At 42.3% G+C, this 24,349-nt stretch overlaps 2 protein-coding genes across 6 annotated transcripts; both read right to left on the reverse strand.

Annotated features, from left to right (window-relative positions):
• Positions 1–18: 18 nt before the first annotated feature.
• LOC138613128 (glycine cleavage system H protein, mitochondrial-like) lies at positions 19–3,087 on the reverse strand. The gene is made up of 5 exons (XM_069686726.1): positions 2,937–3,087; positions 2,633–2,715; positions 2,441–2,504; positions 1,605–1,736; positions 19–584 (listed from the first exon to the last, which is right to left on the reverse strand). Exons 1-5 carry the CDS (start codon positions 3,085–3,087, stop codon positions 487–489), a joined length of 528 nt encoding a protein of 175 aa, XP_069542827.1. The 3' UTR covers positions 19–486.
• A 1,533-nt stretch (positions 3,088–4,620) lies between these two features.
• Positions 4,621–23,041, reverse strand: fam107b (family with sequence similarity 107 member B). 5 transcript variants are annotated; one of them, XM_069687116.1, is made up of 4 exons: positions 22,871–23,041; positions 8,925–9,096; positions 6,205–6,361; positions 4,621–6,053 (listed from the first exon to the last, which is right to left on the reverse strand). In XM_069687116.1, the coding sequence occupies exons 2-4, from the start codon at positions 9,050–9,052 to the stop codon at positions 5,934–5,936; spliced, it is 405 nt and encodes a 134-aa protein (XP_069543217.1). In that variant the 5' UTR covers positions 9,053–9,096; positions 22,871–23,041; the 3' UTR covers positions 4,621–5,933. The 5 variants fall into 5 exon arrangements, with proteins under 5 accessions (XP_069543217.1, XP_069543213.1, XP_069543216.1 ...); XM_069687112.1 differs by lacking the exon at positions 22,871–23,041 and adding an exon at positions 10,146–10,331 and having other exon boundaries at positions 4,621–6,050; XM_069687115.1 differs by lacking the exon at positions 22,871–23,041 and adding an exon at positions 10,146–10,326 and having other exon boundaries at positions 8,925–9,063.
• Between the last annotated feature and the right edge of the window lie 1,308 nt (positions 23,042–24,349).

A 24,349-nucleotide genomic window follows, 5' to 3' on the forward strand; every position in this document is an offset into this window, starting at 1 on the left:
CAAAATGTTTCAGGAAATGTTTATTCATTAATATACAGGTCCCATACCCACAGTGTAACTGTCCTACATGCAGTGTAGACCAATATTATTAATACCATGAAGTAAAAAGTGCTTTTTTTTTTTAAAGTCTAACATTGTTCTACAACAGATATTCAAGTTTTATTTTGACTGAAATGCTTGGAAACTTCTACTGACTGAGTCTCAGTCTCCTCTGTTTGGGGATTTGAGGCTGCAACAACTCTACATTTGATGTTTAGTCCGTGCAGATTGACAGGTTCCCTAAAGTCAGTCTTTAACAGTAAATAAAGGATTCCTAATGTTCACAGCTCTACAACACTGGCAGATCAGCAGTCTGGAGCTACTGAGATCCACTGTTGGATGTTATGCATTGTGCTGTAACTGACACAGGCACAACTAGTGGATTTCCCTGCCAGTGGTGTTTGTAAAGGAGAGAGGAAGCATAAGAGCTTAAAAGGAGGTGTTCGGTTAGTCCTCAATGGAGCGGATGTATCTCTCATAGGCTGTTTCGTCCATTAGAGCATCCAGCTCTGCAGGGTTGGAAATGGTCATCTTCATCAGCCATCCTGTATTCAATAGGTAAAAATCACGGGTGGGTCGGTATTGTCACTGTTATACAAACAACGAAGGCAGTTTAGCAGCTCTTGGGTATAGACAAAACGAAGCAATGGGTATGTCCAACACTGATATGTCACTTTGCTAAGCCTTTTTTTTATCAGTTGGTTTGACTTTCAACCTCCGTGACTTCGGTAATCGATCACAATGAACACCATTTTTGCCTTTATTGTTGTCAAAGTTTCATTATTGTAACAAAGTAAATCTGTTACGAATGGAAATCAACATAGGAATCTTGCACAAGAAAATTACAGAAGGTACGAGATATTAAATTGCCAAAACTGCCTTTATCTCCTGTCAGATACTGTAACTGCATTCTATGTGATGTTACGTTACTGCCATCTAGTGTTCAAAATACAATGATGCACCAAAGCATTTTCCTGAAACCTCAGATCAGGGTTCTCCAACTCTGCTCTTGGAGAACTACCTTCCTGCATGTTTTAGGTTTCTCCGTACTCCAACACACCTGATTCGAATGTTTTACGCTTCAGTTGGTTGATAACGAACAGATCATTCAAATCATGTGAGTTAGAGTACGGAGAGACCTAAAACATGCAGGAAGGTAGCTCTCCAGGAGCAGGGTTGGAGACCCCTGCCTTAGATCATTACTGTGGATTAATATAGTAAGAAATTAAGTATACAAGTATTAACTTTTCAATCACTGGCAATCAATTTAATGTTTGTAACATGTACAGTCAACTTGTTTATCTGTAAGAAATTAAGTTGCATAAATTCTATTGTTGTTTGACATTGCACAGACTCAAAACAAGGAGTGAACAAAATCTACTGTTAATGCACAAACTGTAGAAATTACCTCAGACATCAGAGGACAGTCAAAGATCCTCCAACAACTTTGATCATGTTTAAGGTCTCACAATGACTTTCTTTCTTCTTTCCCTTTCCAAAGCCGTCTCCAAATAACAGTTTGCTCTATATGGTCACAGGGTGAGTCATTCTATGTGTGCACTTACCATCTTTGTAGCAAGATTTGTTGACCAGACCAGGTTTGTCTGCCAGCAGTTCGTTGACCTCTACAACTTCTCCAGTTAATGGCGAATAGAGCTCACTGGCTGCCTTCACACTTTCCAGAGCTCCAAACTCATCTGAGAGAGAAACAAAATACATTACATCAAAACAGGCACGGGCAAATGTGACTTAGTTATGTTGACTTTAATTAAAATATTTAGTAGGAATTTAAGCATCTGTGCCTGGGCAAAAATATGTGGTTGTTGACAATTAATTTTCTACAACCAAATGCATTTATCTTTTACTTTGGAAGTAGCTAAGCTGTGCTTGCTTACAAACAAGGCTGAGGGGGAAAGAGTTTTTATCTCTTATTTTACAATTGAGAACTGTTTAAGTAGCAAATTAGGTCGATGGCCTTTATTTACAAGGTTGGTTGGGTTGGAAATAAAAAAATATCTATTCACAAAGTGTACACATAGAAAAGTAGAGATTTTTTTACTTATTCTCTGAGACAAACCGCATCTTATTCTGTATGTAATTTTGTAATGTCCTTGTGTTGAGCCAAGAGTAACCTAATATTGGCGGTGATGTTGACAAAACCAGACAATTATTAAGCATGTTAGATGACTCATAGTTGAGTCAGATTAGTTGTAGACAGCAAGGCAATGGGAAAACAATGTGGTGATATTAAGTCAATACTACAATCAGGAAAAATAGCACATCTCAAAAATAATGTAAAATGATCATTCATAGAGCCTCAACAGTTTTGTCACATTAGAATTTTCCAAGTGGGAATTATTATTTCCTTTAAGCCTGAATCACACTCTCCTGAACTTCATACCTTGCTGAGCCAGCTGTGTTCCCACCTCTGGCAGTCCACAGTAAACTACATCTCCCAGAGCCTCCTACAAGTGGCAGAACGCAAGGTCAAAGGTCGTGGTAAAAATATTTGCAAAGGTGTGTGCTGGTATATATAATGTTACATATTAGTGAAATTGTGCGTGTAGAAGTTGGCGCGCGGCCAAGCACTTACTTGCGCAAAGTTGCTGATACCGACAGTCCCAATTCCGTCGTCTTCTACTCGAATCCATTCGTGTTTGTCTGTGAATTTAAGTGCTGCAAAATAACAGAACAAACTCAGAACACAAAAGGGTTGCCTTCTGGGGGACTTTCATGTATTTTGCAATCCCTGACTAGCCTTGCTAGCAGGAGAAAAACAGACAAGCAGCAGCGTCGTCATTTCTCGTGTCCTTTTCTCTATGTTAGCTAATGTTACCCTCTAGCTACCGAAAATCTTAGCTAACATGCTACAATACGACAAAGTTATAGCGGAATACCTGCTGATAATCGGCTAGAAGAGGCTAACGTTCTTCCACAATAAGGTTTACATGCCAGCCGCAACGGGCAAAGTGGTGCCGAGCGGGTAAGTGAAGGCAAAACTGTCAAAAAGTTGGAAGACAAGGAGCGGAATAGCCCACAGGCGGCCATATTTGTCGCTTATTGATGAGAGCGCAGGTCGAATTCTTCTTTGTGGATATTAAATGCAGCAGTGTGCGCTCTACTGCCCTCCAGTGAAGAAGAGAGAATAACACTTTCACAACAAATACTGCGTTTGCTCATATCCTCAATATTTTTGGGTCATGTTTTGAGTTAAAATGATAGATCTCATAGAAGTAGTTTTATAGCTATTTACCGATGTCATGGGAAGCTCAATTTTAATGAATAAATACAAATGAACTGATAAATAATGGACACATAAATGCACACACAAACATAAATAAAGATTACTTTTACACTGAAATGAAAACACATTCGTCCTTATAATCAATAAGAAAGTATTTGTTTTGAGTTGTGGTCTTACTTTGTCAAATTTATATTGACCAAAAAGAAGAATTTTAACTTAGTGCCTAAACTTCTTAACATCCATATATCCATTTTCTATACTGCTTATCCTGTTCAGGGTCGCAGGGGGGCTGGAGCCAATCCCAGCTGTCATTGGGCGAGAGGTGGGATACACCTGTGATTGATCGTAGTCAATCATAGGGCTGACACATAGAGACAGATAACTTTTCATGCACACATTCACACTTACGGGGAATTTAGAGTCACCAATAAACAATTGACGAGCATGTCTTTGGACTGTGGGAGGTGGCCAGAGTACCCGGAGAGAACCCATGCATGCACAGAACCGGGGTTCAAACTAGGCACCTTCTAGCTGTGAGGCAACAGCGCTAATCACTGCACCAACATACAGCCCAACCTCTTACCAGCTCCGGATTATTAAAATTCCTTGAACTGAACCTTATTTATTTTTCAATCACATCTTCCTTTTTTGTTTGCTTGTATTAACCATCTTGCAATCCTGAGCTATTTTTAAGCATAGGCCACTGTGGTATTATTCCTTATAAAGCCACAAATACTTTAAAGGCCTTGGCCTTTAGCTGCGTTTATTCATTTTGGCTTCAACCCTAGAGTGACTCAGGACCCATATTGTTAGTAGAAATTCCAATTTCCCCCTTCAACATAAAAAACACCTCATTTATGGTAATAGGGCAAGCTTTTGCTGCGCTAGTATTAAAAACAATACAGCAGCACAAACCAGGTTAAAATAATGTTAAATCCTGCTGCCAACATTTGCAATAAAAATACAATGACTCTTTTTCTATTGTAGTATGTGCGATGGCTTTGCTGGCCTCCCAGTTGTGCCTCATGTAGTACAACCTCTGATTTGCTATTTTCGATTACTTCTCTGATAACCGTGTGTAGAATAACAGAGACCCTGATTCTGGTCCAAATACTGCAACCCTGCGTCTAGACATCTGAATGCTGCAGTCTGTGAGCAAAATCAACAGCAGCTTCAGACTAAATAGACAGAGCTTATCACAGAGATTGACTCTGTTTGATCAGCGTACTGCTTTGCTGTTATTTTTTGCATCACGTTGCATTAGAAAATAAAGTTTGCTCTTAGTTGGGTAACAAATCCACAGACTCCAGCAGCACACAAAATAAAGGGAAAATAAATGAAACATGTTAAAATTATGTTTATTTAAAAGAAGATTCTGGAGAAAAACACAGGGGTATGCTGTTGTAAAACGGCTTCTAACCATGAGAATATTTCTTATCTCTTTGAGACCCAGAATTTAAGACCAATGTTATCACTGTGTGTGATGTTTAAATAACATCTAAATGTGCCCTTTATGTTACCACAGTTTCTCACACTGTGTAACCATTTGTCACTTTAATTCAGATTTACTGATTTAAATTACCTGCCTGCATATACATGGCTCCAAAGAGGAAATACTGAAGTCATAAAATTCCATGAAGAAATGTTTCAGAAGCCATGCAGATATCCCGAGAACTACCATCAATTATATATTTTAGACAGGCATAGTCTACACCAAGTCCTTTGTTCATTGAAGCACACAGAGGATCAGACAGGGCTTATTCTTATTGACCAACCTAACAAAATCTTAAATTATTTATTAAGTAACACTTTTATTTATACAAAACAACAGAATATATAAAGAAAAAAGGTCACTCTCATGCCTGGGAGTTCCACTATTGCTCAACAATGCGTTAGCTGAGGAAATGGCATGTTTAGGATTTAAAAAAATAATAATAAAGCAAATGTTGAGTGTTTCACACAATCATACACTCCCTTTGTCCTGTTCTGGCTTCATAAACTATGCTGTGAGACAAACTAAAATACAGAACGACTAAAAGTGTCCTCCACTAAACCTGGGCTAAAAGCTACAAACATAAATAACAAAAGCACATTTGTTTGGCTTTTACATTACACAGCTTCAAGAGTCCATCCAGTGTCCACTTTTCCTTATTTGATTCTGAAGATGAGACAAAAAATAAACAACAACAATAACAACATCGATAACAGTAAAGAGAAACGACAGCTTTCTGTGGAGAGAGGAGTGAAAACAGAGGGGACAAAATTCCTGCGCGCGTGTGTTTGGTTGTGTCTCCATCAGAGCTCATTGGAAGCTTGATCGCCCTCGTTGAAAGGCGTGTAACATGTCTGTGTTCAGGTCCCTCCTGCAGGGGGGTGCTGTGTGCCGCTGGAAGGGTGTAGAGGAGCAGAGGTGAGTACTGGCGGTCCGTGGCAGGCAGACAGAGGGGGGGTCTTTAGTCTGTAAAGTCTCTCTCCTCACTGCAGGGAGGAACAGCTAGGATGGGAAAGCCAGGAAGTTCATCTCGCACCACGGTTAGGTAACCACCACCCGCACACTCGCGCTCTCTCTCTTTTGTACACACACTCGTGACATCTCCGTGCTCACAAACACGCGCACAAATCAGCCAGACCCAGACACCCCTGCTGGTTTTTAGGTGGTTCGTTCCTCCCCGTCGGTCTCCTGCTTGGTTCTGCGAAGGTTGCTCTTCATCTTCACAAACTCGGGGGTGTTCTCCTGTTCCTCCTCGTTCTTCTGTTGTTCCAGCTCCTGCTGCAGGAACACAGGCATTCAGATTAGATAAACTACATGGGTGATAATCTGCTGATAGTGAACTCTATAAACTGCATTTTCTTGTGTCAAAACCTTGCATTTATGAGCTTTATCAGGCGACCGCTTTACATTTACTCTTTCAATCATTTACCTGCTCTAGTTTCTGTTGCCTCTTCATGAGCTCTATCTCCAGGTCGCTCCTCTTCTTGTGGGCTTCCTGCTCCTCCTTCTGAGCCTTGAGAACTTGCTCCCTCTTTCTCTTCTCCAGAACCTTCTGGAGCTCTGGTTTGTTCTGAGGAGCCAGACCCCTGTGCGGAAACAATCAGTGACGCAGCATGTTAGTAATATAAAGCTTAACGAACGACCCGCTGTAACGTCAGTCAGAGGGAGATTATCGTTCACATTCATGCGTAACAGATGATGACCTCGTTCTAGTTCGACATGCAGATCTGTATTAGGCGTTCTGGCCTGGTCGTTTTTCACAGATTGTTCCACATTGATCAGTTTGAATAGATGGCGTTTGCCAGCATTGGAATCAACTTTGAAAAAGAGAGTTGCACTATTCTTTGGGAAACAAGAGGGACTGTTACACAACTGACTGGGCTCATGCAAAAACACTATAAAAAAAGAGAGGACAGGGACATCTTAGTAATGTGTGAGTGTGTCTCAAGTGTTATGTAATGCTCCAAACTCCTCCAAATTACACGAGAGAAGGGTGGGGGCAGAGGATGAGTAAGGATGTCTGAGACGGAGAGGAACACAGATGGGTTGGGGGCAGCTAGGAAATGCAAAAAGCCAATAAACAGTAAAGCCTACAAAGGATTAGGAGGCACAATAAAGTGCTACACGAGCAAAAAAAGAACAGCAAACGGACAGAGGCCAGCCGAGGGTCATAAATCAAATGTTCAGAAATTAATTTAAAACCAAATTATCAGGATTATTCTCCTCCCATGGAAGCCTGACTCGGCACTGGCTGCTCGCTTCTTCTTCTACTTCATTAAAAAATAAAACCCAAAAAACAGCGCGCCCACCTGACTGCAGTTTAGCAGCAACATTGCTTTAATTAAATGTATTATTTAATCTTGAAGATTACATAACCAAGTCCTTGATGTTGCAAGAAGCAGTGGGAGTTAATTAACAACAAGGCTCTACTTTATCTAAAGTCACTCGTGTTGTTCCCGACAGAGAGGGGTCTTATGAAAGCACTCAACGGGCCGAAGCAGACAACAGAGCGAAGGAGGTGATTGGGTCAGGCCGTGCGCGAGCGCCTCATACAGGAAAGGGAGGAGGGTCAAGGTCACTGAAAGCAATAAGACAGACTGTAAAGATGCTTACGCCACTCTCCTTTCACCGTGGGCAACGTTTACATAATCACGACCCCCCTCCCGTGAGTGCACGCCCTCTAAGCAGACTGGGAAGAATGCGTGTTCACAATCCCACACATCGATACCTCCATCTGCTCAAATGCTTTCACAGTCCTGGTGGCTGGAATATCTGGCATTCTTCTGTATATGTGTGTGTATGTGTGTGTGTGGGAGGGGTCATCACAGCTAAGGTAGCATAGGCAGAGAAAGGCCCTCGGCCAGAAATTGTTTTGTAATCTTGATTACATAACACTTTTTTTTTTTCTCTTCGTGCAGCCATCCATCCATGCATCCATCCACCCTCCTCCCACCCCTCCCCACTCTCCTCCGCGTGACTAATCCACCATGCAGGCGAGCTTTCTATACTTTCAGAGCGCGATAGAGCCCAATCATAACAAGCTCATCCCCACAGAAGCCCACTAGGATTTGTCTCTCAGACTTCTCCTGATGCTCCAGGACTTCCTCGTCTAGACGACTGCAAACATTTTCCTGCAGCAAAACATTTTTTCCTATAACTCCAATTTTCCTCCATGTCCTCCTCATCCTTCCCATCCTTGCCTCTTCCCCATCATTCATTAATGTCCTGCCTGCATCTCTATCGCAGCACCTCGCTGTTTGACCTGTATGAGACAGAGCACCGCTGCTGTGATGTAACAGCTGTCAACAGCATGTGTGTTTACACAGCTATTTATAGCTCATGCACAAAGCTGCCGGCACTGTTTGGTGAGACAAAATAATAACATTAAGTGTCAAAAGCGTGATCCGAGGCCCCTGTGTGCATGTTTGTTTATTCATGGGTGCACATGCAGACTGTTAGCAATCCTGTGTTGTATGATCTAGTGTTTATATCAGCAGCCAGCGCAGCTTCATCCTGTCCGGCGTGTCCGTGTGACCTTTACATAACTGATTTTTGACACACTAATGCACTTGAATGAAACTTTTATACTCTGAGCTTTACATAATACGGCTGCTGGAGGTTGGAGGGACCTGTGAAGTAAACTAAAGTGACACACTGCAGTCTGCAAGGATGCTATAAGGCCAATTACAAGAAAGTTGCAACGTTATTGCATTAACTCCTCCCGCGTTATAGAGGCTAAACTAATTTATCCAGGATCTGGACACCATGCTATTCTTCTTTGTTTGCCCTGATCTGTTCTGGATCTGGGTAAACTTCATACTGTTGCTATAAACAAACAAGCGGATATTGACCCAGAAACAATCAAGTTTTACTAACCAATAAAAGAATAAAACCGGCATCTATCCAATCACGTGCTTTACGTGTATATCTCTCTATACAAGCTTTATTATTGTTCCAATCACACGCTTGGAATTGAGCCATCTTGGTTGCACACTGATCTGGTCTTGTTTTTGTGCACTAAACCACGATAAGACTTTGTTTTATAGTTGTAAAATAACAATCGCTTCCTGAAAAGTAGCACGTGTGTGAACCAGGTAACAAATACAAACTACATTAAGTGGAAAAAGTGGTATTTTAGTGTCTGCTGACCTCTTCTGGTTCATGAGCAGCTCTCGGTGCAGGTCCTGGTGGTTCCGGGAGTTCTTGACCGGGTTGATCAGCTTCTTGGGTTTGATGAGCTCATCACAGTCTCCGTCCAGGTAGTCGGGCTCCGCCATGACACTCCTCCCTGCTGACAGCGACAGACCAGGGTCACAGGGATCTGAATGAACAGATACAAAGTGAACAGGACGTTTATTTAACCATCGCAGTGATGTGGGTTAAGAAGCTCTAATCGAGCGGTGGCAGGAAATCAAATCTGTATCACAGGGGCAAACATTTCAGGGATCTAGCATTTCTGAGAAATGACACTCCTATTAAACCCTGAGCATCTGCCTCATCCTCTCACATAAGCTCAGAGTTTTTGGATGGTCTCCATGGTGACACAGAGACTCAGGGCTGGAATTACATAATTGTTCCACAGTGAAGATGAACATCGCTGCTGTCAGAATCCATACACAGAGTAATGAATGGACAAAACAGGACGGCACAGTTAATGCGCTTCAGGCGCAGTTATGTAAATACTCCAGAAAGTATTATCCAAAGAATTGATCCACTGCTTTCCATTGCTTAACAGAACTTTGCCTACTTTTGTAGATGATTATTGTAATGTTGTTTTTCTTTTAGGCACCGTCTCTTTTGCATTAACCCATACACTTTATATTTTCACTTATATTTGAGTTGTTGGATGAAGAAAGTTCTATCTTATCTTATCAAAGTGATTTCCATTCATGTACACAAATGTATAACCACTGTTTTAATCCATTATAGTTAATTATTAATAAAACAAATATTAGTTTTTTTAAACTTACTGTTTATACAGATTTTCTAACCAGGTGATGAGTGGGAATGCTACTATTTCTGGACCATTAGGGGTTATAATAAAGCTATGGCATACCTGAAATACAGCAAGTTAGACCAATGCCTCCTGTTAGTCACAGACTACATACAATAACACCACACTAAAGAACTTCTGTGGCAGCAAAGTGACACTTTTCCCTGACTCTGCTCTGGTCAATGAAAATATCCACTCTCACATCAGACCGATGGTACACATGCTGGGAATATCAAACAATCTGAATAGTTTTAAATGAACACATCAGAAGATGAACCTTACAACATTTTCACCACACGTAAGACCAAACAGCAAAGTGCTTATTTTTCTTATCTACGGTTACGAATATGCACATAATTCAGTCATGATTAACTCACCCTGCAGATGAGGAAACACCGGGTATCTGAACATCGTCGCCATCTCTGCTATTTTTAAATCTGAACGTATTTTCCAGGAAATCTATTAAAAACCTGCTGTCCTGTTTATCAGCGCGTTGCAGAGCCTCACACGGGTGACGTGCTTTGTTCTGTACAGCTGTCTGCTACTGAGCTGGTTGGAGTTCAAAGTCTGTTTTATAGCTGCGCTCACACACAGACACACACACTGTCACTATCTCCCTCTCTCTCTCTCCCTCCCTCCCTCCCTCTCTCTCTCTCTCTACTCCCTCCTACTCACTTTCAACGTGCATCTATAAGCAAAGACCCGTCTGTATCCAATTTTCCCCCAAAGAGACACATTTTTAATGATTGTCGAGTATCATCACTGTCAATTCTTTTATGGAACTTTAAGGTCATTTTATTTGATAAAATTGTCCTACACAGCTGCCACCAAGACGACATTGTAACATACAGGCTTATAATAGTCCACCAAAAAAACAGCACATTCTTTTTACTTCAGAGTCACGTGCATGTCTTCTCCCACATTCTGAGATATGACTCATTTATTAACAATCACGCTGTCAAACGCCTGTGAGTGAATCCCGCCTGTCTGCGCCTGATAAGGACTGACTCATAGAGGCTGAAAAAAATAGAGAGGTTCTGCAACTTTAAGCCAGCCAATCACGTCTCTCAGCTGCTTCAAAGATGCATTTAACTGCACGTGTTTCACACAGAGGTGGGGTTGCGTGTCCTCAAAACCAAAACATTCATATAGCTGGTGTAATGAGGCGGAGACGCCACTAGAGGTCGACATTCTTGCACCCCAGAATTTGAACACTTGCAGTTACATAACAAAGAAGCCAAAGATAAACATGCTGTGTGCACGCTGCAGAACAAAGGCAGAGATACAGCACGTGATAATTATGCTTGATGTATGAAGTGGATAACGTTGACATGAAAATGCTGCTTTTTCCAGTTGGCTGTGATCTATAGTGATAGCGGGGGGTAATCCCTTCTAATCTTGGATTAGTAACCTTTTAAAAAATGCATTTACGCGCTTATGCAAACACAAATCTTAAATATGTAAAATCTTGCGTTTAAGGTCAAGATTGTGAAGATAATATTTATAAATCTGTCCCTTTTACTATGTTATACAAGTATGTTCATCTACATACTACAACATTGGCTTTAATCTTGTTAGAAACATGCCAGTCACAGTTCATTTGGCGACATAGTAACAGTGTTTGTGTGTGTGAGATGGCAGAGGTGCAGGGCTGCATGTGAGCGCACGCTGCCTGTGTACATCAAAGGCGGTGTGTGTTACTGCTGGCAGTAGGGGGTAGAGGAACTTACAGACTGGCAGTGTTGTCAAAGTGTCCGTTAGCTTAACACATCTGCTCCCACTTCCTGTGTGCCCCGAGGGAGAGGGGAAGTGACATGGGGAGTTCAAAAGGGACCTGCAACCTCAAATTGGAGCCCTGCTAGAATTCGGCCTCATCCCTAGTAGCCCTGCATGTTATAATAAAAGTCTCTTGTGGGTTTACTTAAAAGCTAAAGATAACATGTTTTACTAGTAGTTAAAGTCCAACATGTAAAGAGATGATCCATGCAATGTTGGGCAGGTAAGACCGGCTTTTAATGCGCAGTTGTGCTGTAAGATCTGTACTTTAACGAGGGTCTTACTATGTGTCGTTTCAGAATTACGCAATCCCGCAACAAACAGCTACTTAAGCACATACAGTACATGTATCAATGTCTGCAAGAGATCTGTAAAACAAAAGGTATAAAAGCAGGCCTGAAGCGCGTCAGTGCGTCGATCACGACACACAGTTCTTAGGACAACATGTTCTACTGTTCCAGGAATCCCGTTAAAACTAAACACACCCTAACAGCACAGGCAACACACACACACACACACAGATAATGAGACTCCAAAGACCTGAATCTCCAGGAGAAAGGGTGCAGCTTTTAGAGTGTTTAAAACATCCCAGACTGCAGGAACGAAAAATGAGACGAAAGTCGGTGGAAACAATGGAAAGGAAAGGAGAGAAAAGTGGGTCAGTGGAGAGTCTGGGAGAAAAGAGGGAGTCAGACAGAAAGTGCTTTCCTTTGTTTACTTCACTCAACTTCACCCTGTTGTCCTCATGACCCGTGTGTAACCGCGATCTAATATAAACTGGGGAAAGTCATATTTCATAATCAGCCATCTTCAGGAAATATCGGATCAATCATGAAGGAAAAATACCAAAAGTAGTGCAGAAAGTTAAATCCACGAAGAAGCAGAGACTTTTCTTATCTCTGTATAAAGGTGAAAATAAAAGGTGAGTTAAGGAGCTTTTTTTAACTTTAAAAACAGAAAGTAACAGGACGAATGTGTTTGCACCAGTGACTGCGACAGTGTACCTCACAGCGGCAGGTTTGCATTAGAGCTGATAGAATGACTTATCTTTGCAGGATAAAGTGCCTGCACGCTGCCAAGTGATTGCATCAGCGCCGCCAGCTCTGCTATATGAGTTCACGCGCACAAAGACTGGCATTCATAATACGGGGGCTCATTTCTCAATTTCCCCTCTCAACTGTCATTGTCTCCGAGTTGCCATGGTAACCTGCTGTCGCACATACACTTTGGTTAGTGACACAGGAAAGAGTTACTGTCAAAGTACAACCACACCTTCAAGTTTCAAGACTTTGAAGTGGCAGTTAATTTGAGCGCGACGGAGGTTTAACACGTCTTCTTTAGGCTCTGGCACCTTTTTTTAGCACAAAAAACCTCAGATAAACCCACTGTATGCTGGATGCTGAGCGCCAAACAGTTAGCAAAGTTAGCAGCTAACGAGCCAGATATTTGTCTCCTATGTTTTGGTAAGCTGACAAGCAGAGCTAACAGGACCGTGAATATTGGACTCACATGGACAACTTCCAATGAGCAAATATTGCTTTGTGTTTGCTCTTTGTGAAAATCCGAAACTAACAAGTTAAAAGGAGGTATTGTTGGGTTCAAAGGTTATTTTAGTTAGATGATGGCCGATGGGTTCTGAGATTGATTGAAAGATCTAACGCCTGTGTTCTCTCTGGGAGTGACGCCCAAGTTTTCGTGACTTTCCCTGAAGGCAGCGACCAGTTTTATAAGTGATAAAACATCCGGACTTCCTTTTCTGTGCGCTGGTCTTTGTTAAAAATCTGACCTGCAACCTGAGACAGAAGAATCGTGTTGGAGTAGAGAGACGACGTCTACGACAAAATTGTTTTCTGTAAGGAGATTCACTGGTGTTGGTTTAAAGAAGTAAACAGAAAAAGCTTGATCATCATACATGTAGCTGATGGGTTCCAGGATTGCATTAAAGCGGAATGCCGTGCCTCTTTTGCTCTTGAACAACCAAAGCCTGCTGGAACGTGATTGGACAATACTACTTAGACTACAAACCAAAGATCTTGTCCCTTGCCTACATAATTTTCAGGTGCATATATCTGTTAAGTAGGGCTGGGACAAAATATTGATACGGCATTACATCATCGCCCTGACTCTTGGAATACAATTATCGTTAGGCTGGCACCACGTCAATACTTTATGACTCCTCGTGGTGGCGCTGACATGAATGAGGGTAACGGGAACGGAAATAAATTGGCCGAAGAAGACGTTGACAGCAGGATAAAAGAAGAAGAAGAAGACAGTGGGATAATATCTGACAGCGGTGAAGAAAGTTTAGAGATGCACCAGCCTAATTTGTTTAACAGTTGCTCTTTAGTTCTGTAAATTTAACTGACAAACTGAGATGAAACCGTGTTCGCGTGTTTTCAGTCTGTGTCAAATTCTGTGAAACTGACAACAAATTGCAGTGAATAAATACATTAATGCTGCACTTTACCTTTTAATGGACATATTCTTGGGTGAATCAGATATCGTGATGGATCATTTTATGATTGTCTTGCAATATATCAATTATCGCAGAATCACTGTATAGTGATATTATCGTTATCGTGGGCCACGTATCACGAGTTACCCTGTGATTCCAAACCCTACTGTTAATATAAATTAAGTAAAAAACTGTCATTGTTGGTTCAAAAAGTCTTTACACTTAGCTTGTACGCAAATAAAAAAAGCATATGTCCAGTTAACAAAAAGTCTATGCATTAAAGATTTCCTCTTGGTCTAACCCAGCAGAGCAGACCACAAACGTGCAGAGCGAGCGATGAAGGACGGGAAGAAGAACCTAAATTGGCCATTACCAGAGCTTTTACTTAGCTTCACTGCCAGGAAGAAGACAAATAATACTACAGTAAAGCCAATCAATTATAAAACGTGGACTGATACAAGCATGGAAAAGAAGAGAGGATAAAAAGAGGTTGATAACTCGATGTCGGGACGAGGGCCAAGTTGGACAGACGGGTTAGAAGACATAAAAATGACGTGGTCTGGCCCTCTTGAGACAACAGAGAACCTTCTTCCTGCTGCAGCCTCAGGAGTCAGAGCAAAGGACGGGGAGGAGAGCAGCTGGTGGCCTGCTACACCATGTGACCCTCCTGTCCTCCACCAGGATGCAGACACACAGAGCAGACCATCCAGAGCGCTGCGCAGGGTGGGGCCGGACTGTCAGCTGTCATTGGTTGTGAACACATGGCTGACCACGCCCACTCCATAATCAGCCAGGATTTATTTATTTAACAGCATCCTGCTTGAAGATATTCAGAGGTATTCAGGTTTATAATATAGGACTGATCAGTATTATAGCATCCTGATTTACTGTTAATGCACTGTTTGGGAAAGCAAAGTAAATTCATTTATTTACTCATTGTTGAGTAAGATTAAAACTTAATTTTCTCTCTTGTCCTGATATCTCCGAGCTGTCCCATATAGTTCCTCTCGTTCAGTCTCCTTTATCGTTCTTTGGCCCTGTCTCTTCCTCTCACAGATGGGAGGTCCTCCCCTCAGGGGAAATTGCATCATCAAAAACCCCTAAAGCAACCCCCACACCCCTTTCTTTCTCTCTCTCTCTCTCCCTCACACACCCAATCCCCCCTTGCTGTGTGAACAAACCGGACATATCAGAGTGTGCGCCTCGTAGCCTCTCCGTTAATGAAGCGGCCATTCAGCCATAAATAAGGGAGGCCCTAATTAAACACACACACAGATAGATGAGCTTTTAACTGACAGCTGGGGGGGGGGGGGGGGGGGGGAGAGCAGGGGTGTGAGTGTGTCTGGGAGAAAGTGACAGAATAAGTGAAGGAGCTGAGAGTGCCTAATAGTGACAATGAGCTCACTTCCCGGACAGGCCCTGCGTACGTACACGCTCATTTACAAGCTCTCCCTGTGCAGACACATAAATCATGATGGGCAGCGGAGTGACGTACATGCGCGCTCAGAATCAAACACATTGTTCTTTCACCATCACGCATATTCAATGAAGCAGTGTGAACTATAAAAAAAAGAGAAACAGCCAACATATGCACAGCGTTTGTATCAGCGTAGTCCTGTATGTGCGTGTGTAAGCAAAATAACGTGACACTCGAGTTCCCCCTCAGGAAAAAAGTGTCCTGCGTGTTCATGCCAGAGACAGAGGCAGCCGTTGAGATAAGAGAACTCATGAACACGATGAACTAGTCTGGAGCACGAACATGTTCCTGTGTGCACACAATGCCAACGCAAAGTTCAGCTGCTGTAACTGCTATCAAGAAATTGAGCTTGGATTGAGTAAGCGCTCAGAGTTATAGTTACAACCAGGCCTCGGAGGACGTCTGGTATGCGGTGAATGAAGATGTGATCGTTATTAAAGTATACTCAGACTGTAAATACATCTAATACATAAAAAAGTGTGTGATGAAATTAAAGAGGTCTGAATCATGAGAAGACATGAGGTAGAAACAACCAAAGACGGAGAGTACAAGGAGAGCGGTTCCTCCAAAGTATGCTCGGGGGTTCGAGATCTGTTTCGTATTTCCTGCCTTGGCGTTGGATCGGAGTGGGGGTCTGCAGCAGAGGAGGAGAGGGGCTGGGGGAACGCAGAGGGCCTCATCATGTTCTGACCTACGAAAGCATCCACCCTGCTTCCCACAATACGATGATGTCACTAGGGAGACGAGGGGGTACTGGAATTTACAATCAGGGTTTTAGGGTTCATAAAGCACAGATGCGCATCCATGCACAAACACCCACACAGAGCGGGGATGAAGTAACACACAGTGCATCATGAGAGGGAGGCATGAGCTTTAGCCACACAGTAATATATATGATGTCATTAAGGGAATTCTAGGCGGCCCTTCAGACTGTCATGATGAAAAGTAAACACCCAAACTAATCACTACGCCTGACAGGCAGGACTAATAGAGAAAAACATCTGACCAATGCTCTCTCCCTCCAACTAAGTGATGTCATCCCTCTGATTACCCAACATTTGCTGTAAAAACATGTTCCTTCTTGTCAACTCTCCTGAGTCGAACTGAGGCCTGTACTAAGAAGCCAAACTGGCAGTTAGCGACGTAGCCTCAGGGTGATCTCTGGGTTTTCAGGGCTACACTGGCGGTTCACTTTATATTCAGGTTTATCGCCATGACAACTCCCGCTAAAAACATAACCTGCTTTGTTCATGATAAGAAATAAACACTGATAAAAGCACCACCTTCTGATCTATTCTCTTGCTCATGTAGCTTAGGAAGCTAAAAGGAAGCTTAAAGTCAGAGACTGCCAAAACACTGGAGATATACTTGCTTTTAACTATGCGCTCATGTGCGCATGATGGCTGCAGCACGTTCCCTTCATCTGTTTGAAGCGTCAGTTGTGCTATACTCAAAAATTAACACTACACATTTGTGAGATGTAGTGTGCACATGAACGGTAGGGGCAGTGTAGAGGGGATGTGACAGGGTCAACACAGCAGGAACAACAATGGCAGAAAGTTCTGAAGACAAGCTGATAAACCAAGTCTGCAATATCCACATCTGTACGGTGTGTCATTACCACTGCACAGTGACAAACATGCCGGTTAAAACAGCTGGCGACAGATAAGTTCCAATTAAGACGTCGATGTGGAAACCTGCAAAACTAAATGGAAACAAGTCTGTGAGCGTTACGTCCGTGCACGGAGGAAAATGTCGGAGAAATGCAGCAGGGACGGTGCCGACGGCGTGTTCTGTCCACAAATTACACAAAAGCCGTCGCTTTTTCTGCCGTGATCTCAGAATGAACATGACAGTAACCTCCTCCACTGTCTGTTGTTTACATCCCGCACATACGGTAGTTGCATACAGCCTGAGCTCTCTGGTGTGCCCTCTAGAGGTATCCTCCAGTAACCCACGTAGTGCGTGCACAAGTTTGTGAACAATTACATTCATGACGCAGACGGTTGTGTACGCGAACACAAGGTTAAAAAGCAAGTTTATCTCCGGCCTTAGTCTTTCCTTCCCAGTTTTAACATGAGATGTATTCATTGCTCTTTAGTATATTGATATCTTTCTATTAGAGAAACTCATCGAAACCAAAAAGCCTTGTTGTACTTGTCTGTTATGTAAGTAAGCGTACTTCACGCTTTGCTTTATGTTTTTAATTATGTTTTCTGCTCAAAAGTCTGACACCTCTGGGGTTGCAACTGCAAGAATAACGCTCAAACTGTCGGACACGCCTTTAGAATAAAATTCAAGCAACGCATTCATTAAATAAAAATACTCTTAAGTACTCTTAAGCAAACTTTAACGGGTATAGATAAAGCTTTTCTATCACATTTTCTCATGATGTCTGTGCATTTAAAGGGGTAAAGCTCTTCAGGAATCAGGACATTAAAAAGGAACTGAAGCTGAGGGAGAGAGAAACAAAAGGAAGTTAAAACTATCCCTGCACATAAAGGCCTTTGTTATTGATCGCACAATGTCATTTTGCATAACATGCAGAAATAGCGGAAACTTTAAAACTCTTCCTCTCAGATGTTCTGCACGAGATAGTTCTTGTTCTCCATTTAAAATGTGATGAAACAAAACAAAACAGTAGCTTCATTACTTTGGCAGTCATCGTTTGTGCTATGTTAATGCGGTTCTGGTCTTGGAAATAGCTTTCTCTTGTGGCTGTAGCTCTTCAAATCTGTTTGTGTGTTACTTTCCATCCCTCTGTGTCTTGCATCTTTCAGATAACCGCAGTGGCTGCATTTGGTCTTGTCTGATAAGAATGCGGGTTTGACTGCGTCCATATCTCGCTTTTAGAGTCGACTGCAACATGAGCTTGTATCTGAGAGATCTTTCAACACATTCAACAAGTCCAACTGTCATCTTTTAATGTTAGGATGATGAGTGCAAACGGATCATGTTTGGCTGTGATCTCTGGCTGTACTTTGTGTTCAGACATGACTGAAGTTGTACAACGCGGTGCTTCGGGCACGGTCCTGTTTCCGCACGTTGTGAGCCCCGGGCTGAGGCAGATTACAGAGTGAATGGGATGGATTGAAAAGGCACAGACACCACTTTGAGTCACACTGTAGGAATGTGATGAACCTGCAAAGTGATTATTGCTTCGAGCACACAACAGCATTTACATGTAGCGGCGCGCAAACACACACCAAGTGACCTGTGTTCACACAGTGACATCTTTGAGTGACAGAAACACTTGGATCCTCGCTTTAAAAGGTTAAAATCAAAGTGCTTACTCGCACCAAAATCCGAACACATGTCCTGAATTATCGGCGAGGGGGGGGTCACACCTGTCAGTCATACACAAAAGGCTGGTCTATACTCTCTCACAGCTGACCGACACATGCTCCTGTATGTATACGTATAGGCCTGAGGAGAACAGGTGGACGTCGACATATGCGCAACACACGCACAGATCAGACTTCATAGACGCTCCCAAAGTAAAGAGGGCAAACATGTGTGTCTTTTATGTGGCTCCTCCTCCCTGAGATGTAAACATGTGCTCATTTACTACTACTACAAACATCACCCTTTTAACAGCAGCTCCAATATCTGCCTCTTTAGAGGTGTAAAAGCCGTATAGTAAAAAAGCCGCAGCCGTTTCGTCTGCCTCGGTGTTGCGAAGTACCGTTCGCTCATAAAGGAAGAGTCTTTGTTATGGCTCTGCTGTCTGTTCCTGCTCCAGATTCAAAGCTTTGTGCTTTACTCCTGTTTTTGCCTCATGGAGCAGAGTCCCGCCCCCTCCTCTCCGTCTACTGGCTGAGCCCAGCTGGGAGCTCTAATCTGATTGGCTGGGGGGCACACCGGGGAGGATTTAGGAGGTTCTCCTTTGTTTACATGCTGGTAGAGAAACCCCCCAATAACAACTGTTACCTTGGGCAACCAGACAATGTACAGTTAGCCAGACAGACAGACACACAGGGGTGCACAGCAGATTTATAATGAGGTAAGCAGGTGTCCACAAACAGGACAAATGAGGAGTCTTTGTTCTCTGTGCTTTATGCTCGATATGACACAAAATATAAGGAGCATATTTTTAGTGCGGACAGTCACGTGGTTTCATTGTCTGGAGAAACTTTCCAAAGCCCGTATGGATATAAACAGAACTGTTGGCTTCAGGCTGCACCAGAAATAGTGGCTCCGCTCTTTCATGGGCGTATGTTCCTGTTTGTGTTTGTAATAATAAGACAGCATCATATATCTTGACTTACAAAAGGGCTTAATCCAATTCATGCAGCTCCGACTCCCAATCCCTCTATACTTCAACCTAACAAGCAGCGAGGAGGAAGGCATTTACAGTCTGTGTGCGTGCATGCGTGTGTGTCATCCATTCTCCAAGACTCTACGCAAAGTGGTCAGCACAGTAATGGTGCTTTATTGTGATTGAAGCTGCAGCATAACAGCAGGAAAATCAATGGGAATGTTTGAGAAGCCGAGGCTCTGTAGGTGTGTTTCACTCGAGAGGGAACATCTTATCTCTATGTTCTGAGTAAATCAGAATGCAGTCCTGATCCTGTTCAACTCAGAGCAACCTCTGCCACACGTGCACAAACACACTCCATCCCACACCAGCTCTCTATTAGGAAACTCAATACCTGAATCATGACATTATAATCTAAAACCATGGCAACATAACTACAGCAGAGTGTAAACAGATCGGTGATTGCATCACTCGTGTTTTGCACAATCCAGGCTCATGCAGGGCTGCAGTACCCACTTAAATGTGTATCAAAAAACAGCATCAATTGTTCGCATCTGATGTTCTCACGGTGTCCTATCAGGAAATTATTTAGCTGAGGTGGCAAACTACCCTAATATATCATGTGTTGAGATAAATTTAGGCTGTAAATGACAACAGCCCCTCAATAATTCTCCATCACTGTTTGCTCTCTCTCCCCAAAGGTTTGTTTCATGTCATAGAAGTGTTCTCATGATGTTCGATAAATGGAGATGTTTTACATAATGATGGGTTACAAAGTGTGTTTTCAGTTGCAAACTAAAATGTGCTTGTGAAGTTTAAGGATAAGTAACTATAACAAGTTGTTAGACAACCTTCAAACCTTCTCCATGTACTTCAGGAAGTTATGTAGCAGAGGTGGCACAACATCCAGACGTCTAATGATCCTTTTCGTTGGAAGATTGCGGTCTAAACAGTTGCTCCACACCTTTTCTCCGAAGGTTAATATTCTACTTCGTAGAAAATGTTTTAAAGTACGTCAGTTAATGTTGCAGTTGTTTCAGGTTACAACTTTTTCAAGGTTACATGGTTTGAAGTTGGGAAAAGGGTTGCTTGTCTTGTCAATTTGTGTTACAACATTGCTGCTTTTCTAAAGGAAGGCGCTTGAAACAAAGTATTGTTTGGCACCAGTTTCGAGACACGCGTTCTGCACCGACAAATTTATACAATCTTAAACAATTCACAGTCAAGGAAACAAACCACGGCACAAATCAAAAAGTCTCCTCGCAGACTGGACCTGGACAGAGTGGAGACGTGTTTGCTAAAACCATGACGACTCCACTCTCATTACAGAGAGCCTCTGAAACCTCAGTCTTTGTTTACATGGCTCATTACAGGGGGACAGACTTTAAAGCATCGCCACCAGCGAACAAAATGTCTGTGATAAACCCTGTAACAGAGCCTGGTCATGAAACACACACACACTGTAACACTTTGTCTCATGCAGTGTGGGTCTTAAGGATCAGCGCGTTCTGCTGAGTAATGAAGATTTTGTGCCCACAGACAGACCAGCAGCACTGTCGGAGATAATACTGTCGACACACATGCGGTTGCCGGTTACCCCTCGTGGACACACACCCAATTCCTGACCCAAATACCTGGATATTTGAGGTCAGGTTGAGCCCTTGACATGGGCTCAGATTTGATAATGATACATCTTAAAAATGACCCACAACCACTAATGGACACATGCTGTTATAGGATGGAAACTCATCTTATTCACATATTTTAATTCCTTTGAGTGCAGTAATAATGGAGGAGAGGGCATTCTAGTTGCAAAACACACACACATACACACATGTACGGTGACAGCATCAGCCCTTACGGGAAACAGAAGACAGCAAGAGAGGCCGAGTAAGAGAAACAGGAGAGAGGAGGGAAGGAGGGGGTTCAAAGATCAGAAAACAGATGTAAATCGTTTAGCAAACTCCCCCTCCAAATGACTAACACATGTGCGAGAAAGTTTCCCCTCCTTGCGCACACGCATCCACACTCAACGAAAGCTCTGCACTTAGACAGGAACGCTCATACCACCTGCTTTGAACACGTCTACTGACCCAAAGTTAAACTACCTCACATGTTAAACTGCCTGGTTGTATATTTGACAGGCTGCTATTGCGCCTCCACCCTTCAAACACACACACACACAGTCCACCCTCTATCTGGACCCTGTTTGTTTAACGTCCTGTTAAAGTTTGAAAGCAGCTCTCCCAGACTTAAGAACAGTAACATCCACTGTGAAGTAGAAACGCCATGAGTTTGTACTTTCAGACCTGTTGCCACATGATATCACAAACACAAACCTCTTCACATGACAGTTGGCTTCATGACAGAGAAGGCCAGTGTGTCAGCTCTGACTGAAGCCATGTGCTCTGACACACACAGCAGCAGCAGTCATTGCTGTGCTATTACTCACACATGATGATTTCAGATACAGCTCATTCATAAAATATGGTCCCTTTTTTAAGCTGTTTGTCTCAAAAGCAGGCATCATTTCAAGATCTGACATTACATTATTGTTTGCATGCTATTATAAAAAATAAGTTGAAAACAGCAAGCCTTCTAAGACAAATCTATACATTGGAATTGATGGAACTTCTTTATTTTAGGAGAATTGTGTAAAAATATTACAAAATGTAATATAAATGTGTGAGCACAAGTCCCAATAACATCTTCTCTGAACACCACAGACAAACTAGGATTAAAAAACGCTGTTATTTTTCTCCCACTATTCTTCTCCCTGAACACAAAGCATCAATTGCCAATAACAGGCTACAATCTGTTCCTTCAAAGTAAATGTAACAAGCCTGTACGTGCTGTACAACCCCAACGTGTTGTTCCCCACTGTCCCGTCCGCTACAGTCATGCGCTGCAACAAAAGGAGACAATGAAACAAGAGTTTGTGTTTTGCAATCTCATTCTCTCTCTCCACACTCTTTTTTTCCTCCTTTAAACTGTCCAGTTTTTAACCCAAACATGCTGCTTTTGTCGGTGGGATGAAACAGACTGTTAAAAACGTGCCGCTTTTGTTGGTGCGCTCGTGAAACAACCCCACAGAAAAAAAAGCACGAGCGCCAGACACAAACACATACACACCTACCTCAAAGTCGACCCCGACGCGACTTCTCCAAGTCAAGTTGTTTAATATTTCAAACGACAAAGTGGTTCAGGTCACATCAGCGCGTCCCCGGATCACTTCTTGGGGCTTGAGGTGTGTCCGCGCGACTCTGCTTTAGTAAACTGTTCAATAGCTCCCGCACGCAGACACACACACATTCTCAGTCAGGACCCATAGAAAATGTAAATTTAAGCTGAGTGGGAGGGATACGTTGACGTCACGGAAGGGCTCCTCCTCCTCTTTCTTCATATGAAGTAGATAAGTGGGGACTCCTCGAGTTCAGGGCGGGGCAATGGATGGAGCTCGCGCGCACGCTCACAAACATACACGCGCACATAAATGAACGCTGGGGATTCATCACTTACTGAGTGTTAAAAGCCTGTGATAAAGCTGATTCTGATGCTGATAAATGACGCTGTGGATGCATTTTTATTTCTGCAGAGAGACTTTTGTCTGTTGTATTCGAAATGTCATAGTAAATACTTTTTTTGGTGTATTTTATAAATTATTTCCAGTGTAAAAAATATTACAATTGATTAGAGCCAAAACAAATCATTCTATCACCATTCATTGTTCTTTATATTAAAAGTGTTTCTAGAGTTTTGACCTCTTAAGTGAAATATTTTTGACATGTGGTTTAAGCTAAAATAACACATTAAATACTTCTTTAACCCCTAAACAAACTTACCACCTTTTCTTTCCATTAAAGTTCACTATTAATGCTCTGTTTGAGTCTGTGAATACTCTCTGAGCAGAAACCCAGAGATAGATGGCCCACAGCTGCGCTCTCGTGTTTTTAGCATCGTTCTGCTTGTGTTTGTTTTTTTATGGCTTGCACTTTTGCTGTTTAGGTTCACTCTCATGGCCCCCGTGACCTTGTTTCAAGCTGCACCTGTCAATCAAACAACTCTGAAACACATTGTCAAACTGAGCCACTACCTGGTTGAACATTCAAAGAACAGCTAAAGAAAAGCTCTTTTCCTTTGGAGTCGGTGGAGACCAAAACAGAAGAGTGAATTCTAGATTTGATTTGATTCTATGGTCAGAAGCAAATAAACTTTATTGTTGTTCTGTGTCTGCTGGATCTGTTTACAGCTTATTGTTCCATCCCTTGGTTGCAAAGAATAATGCTAATTTCAACAATCTATTTAAACTATGCTGATAAACTGGATGAAATATTTAAACCAAAACCTTTGATTTTATGGTTGCAACATTTTAAAAATGCAGATATGTATTGTGCATTTCTTTATGCACATTTCTCCAAAATTTAGCCTGGCTATGAATATCCAAAGAAGTTCGTGTTCTCCACAGTAAGAATGTAATCTGTGGGTTTTAATAATGTTTGGCTGGGCGTACAACATATGTAACTTCTTAGTGTCCTTCAAAAATAATGATCTAGAACTTAAGGGTCGAGTTTTAATCATTTTCTTCAGGTCTCTGTCATTCCTTACTTTGATTACA

Source organism: Semicossyphus pulcher, unplaced genomic scaffold, assembly GCF_022749685.1.
Source record: "Semicossyphus pulcher isolate SPU_LCO1_2020_fin unplaced genomic scaffold, fSemPul1.0.p SCAF_8, whole genome shotgun sequence".
NCBI lineage: Eukaryota > Metazoa > Chordata > Actinopteri > Labriformes > Labridae > Semicossyphus > Semicossyphus pulcher.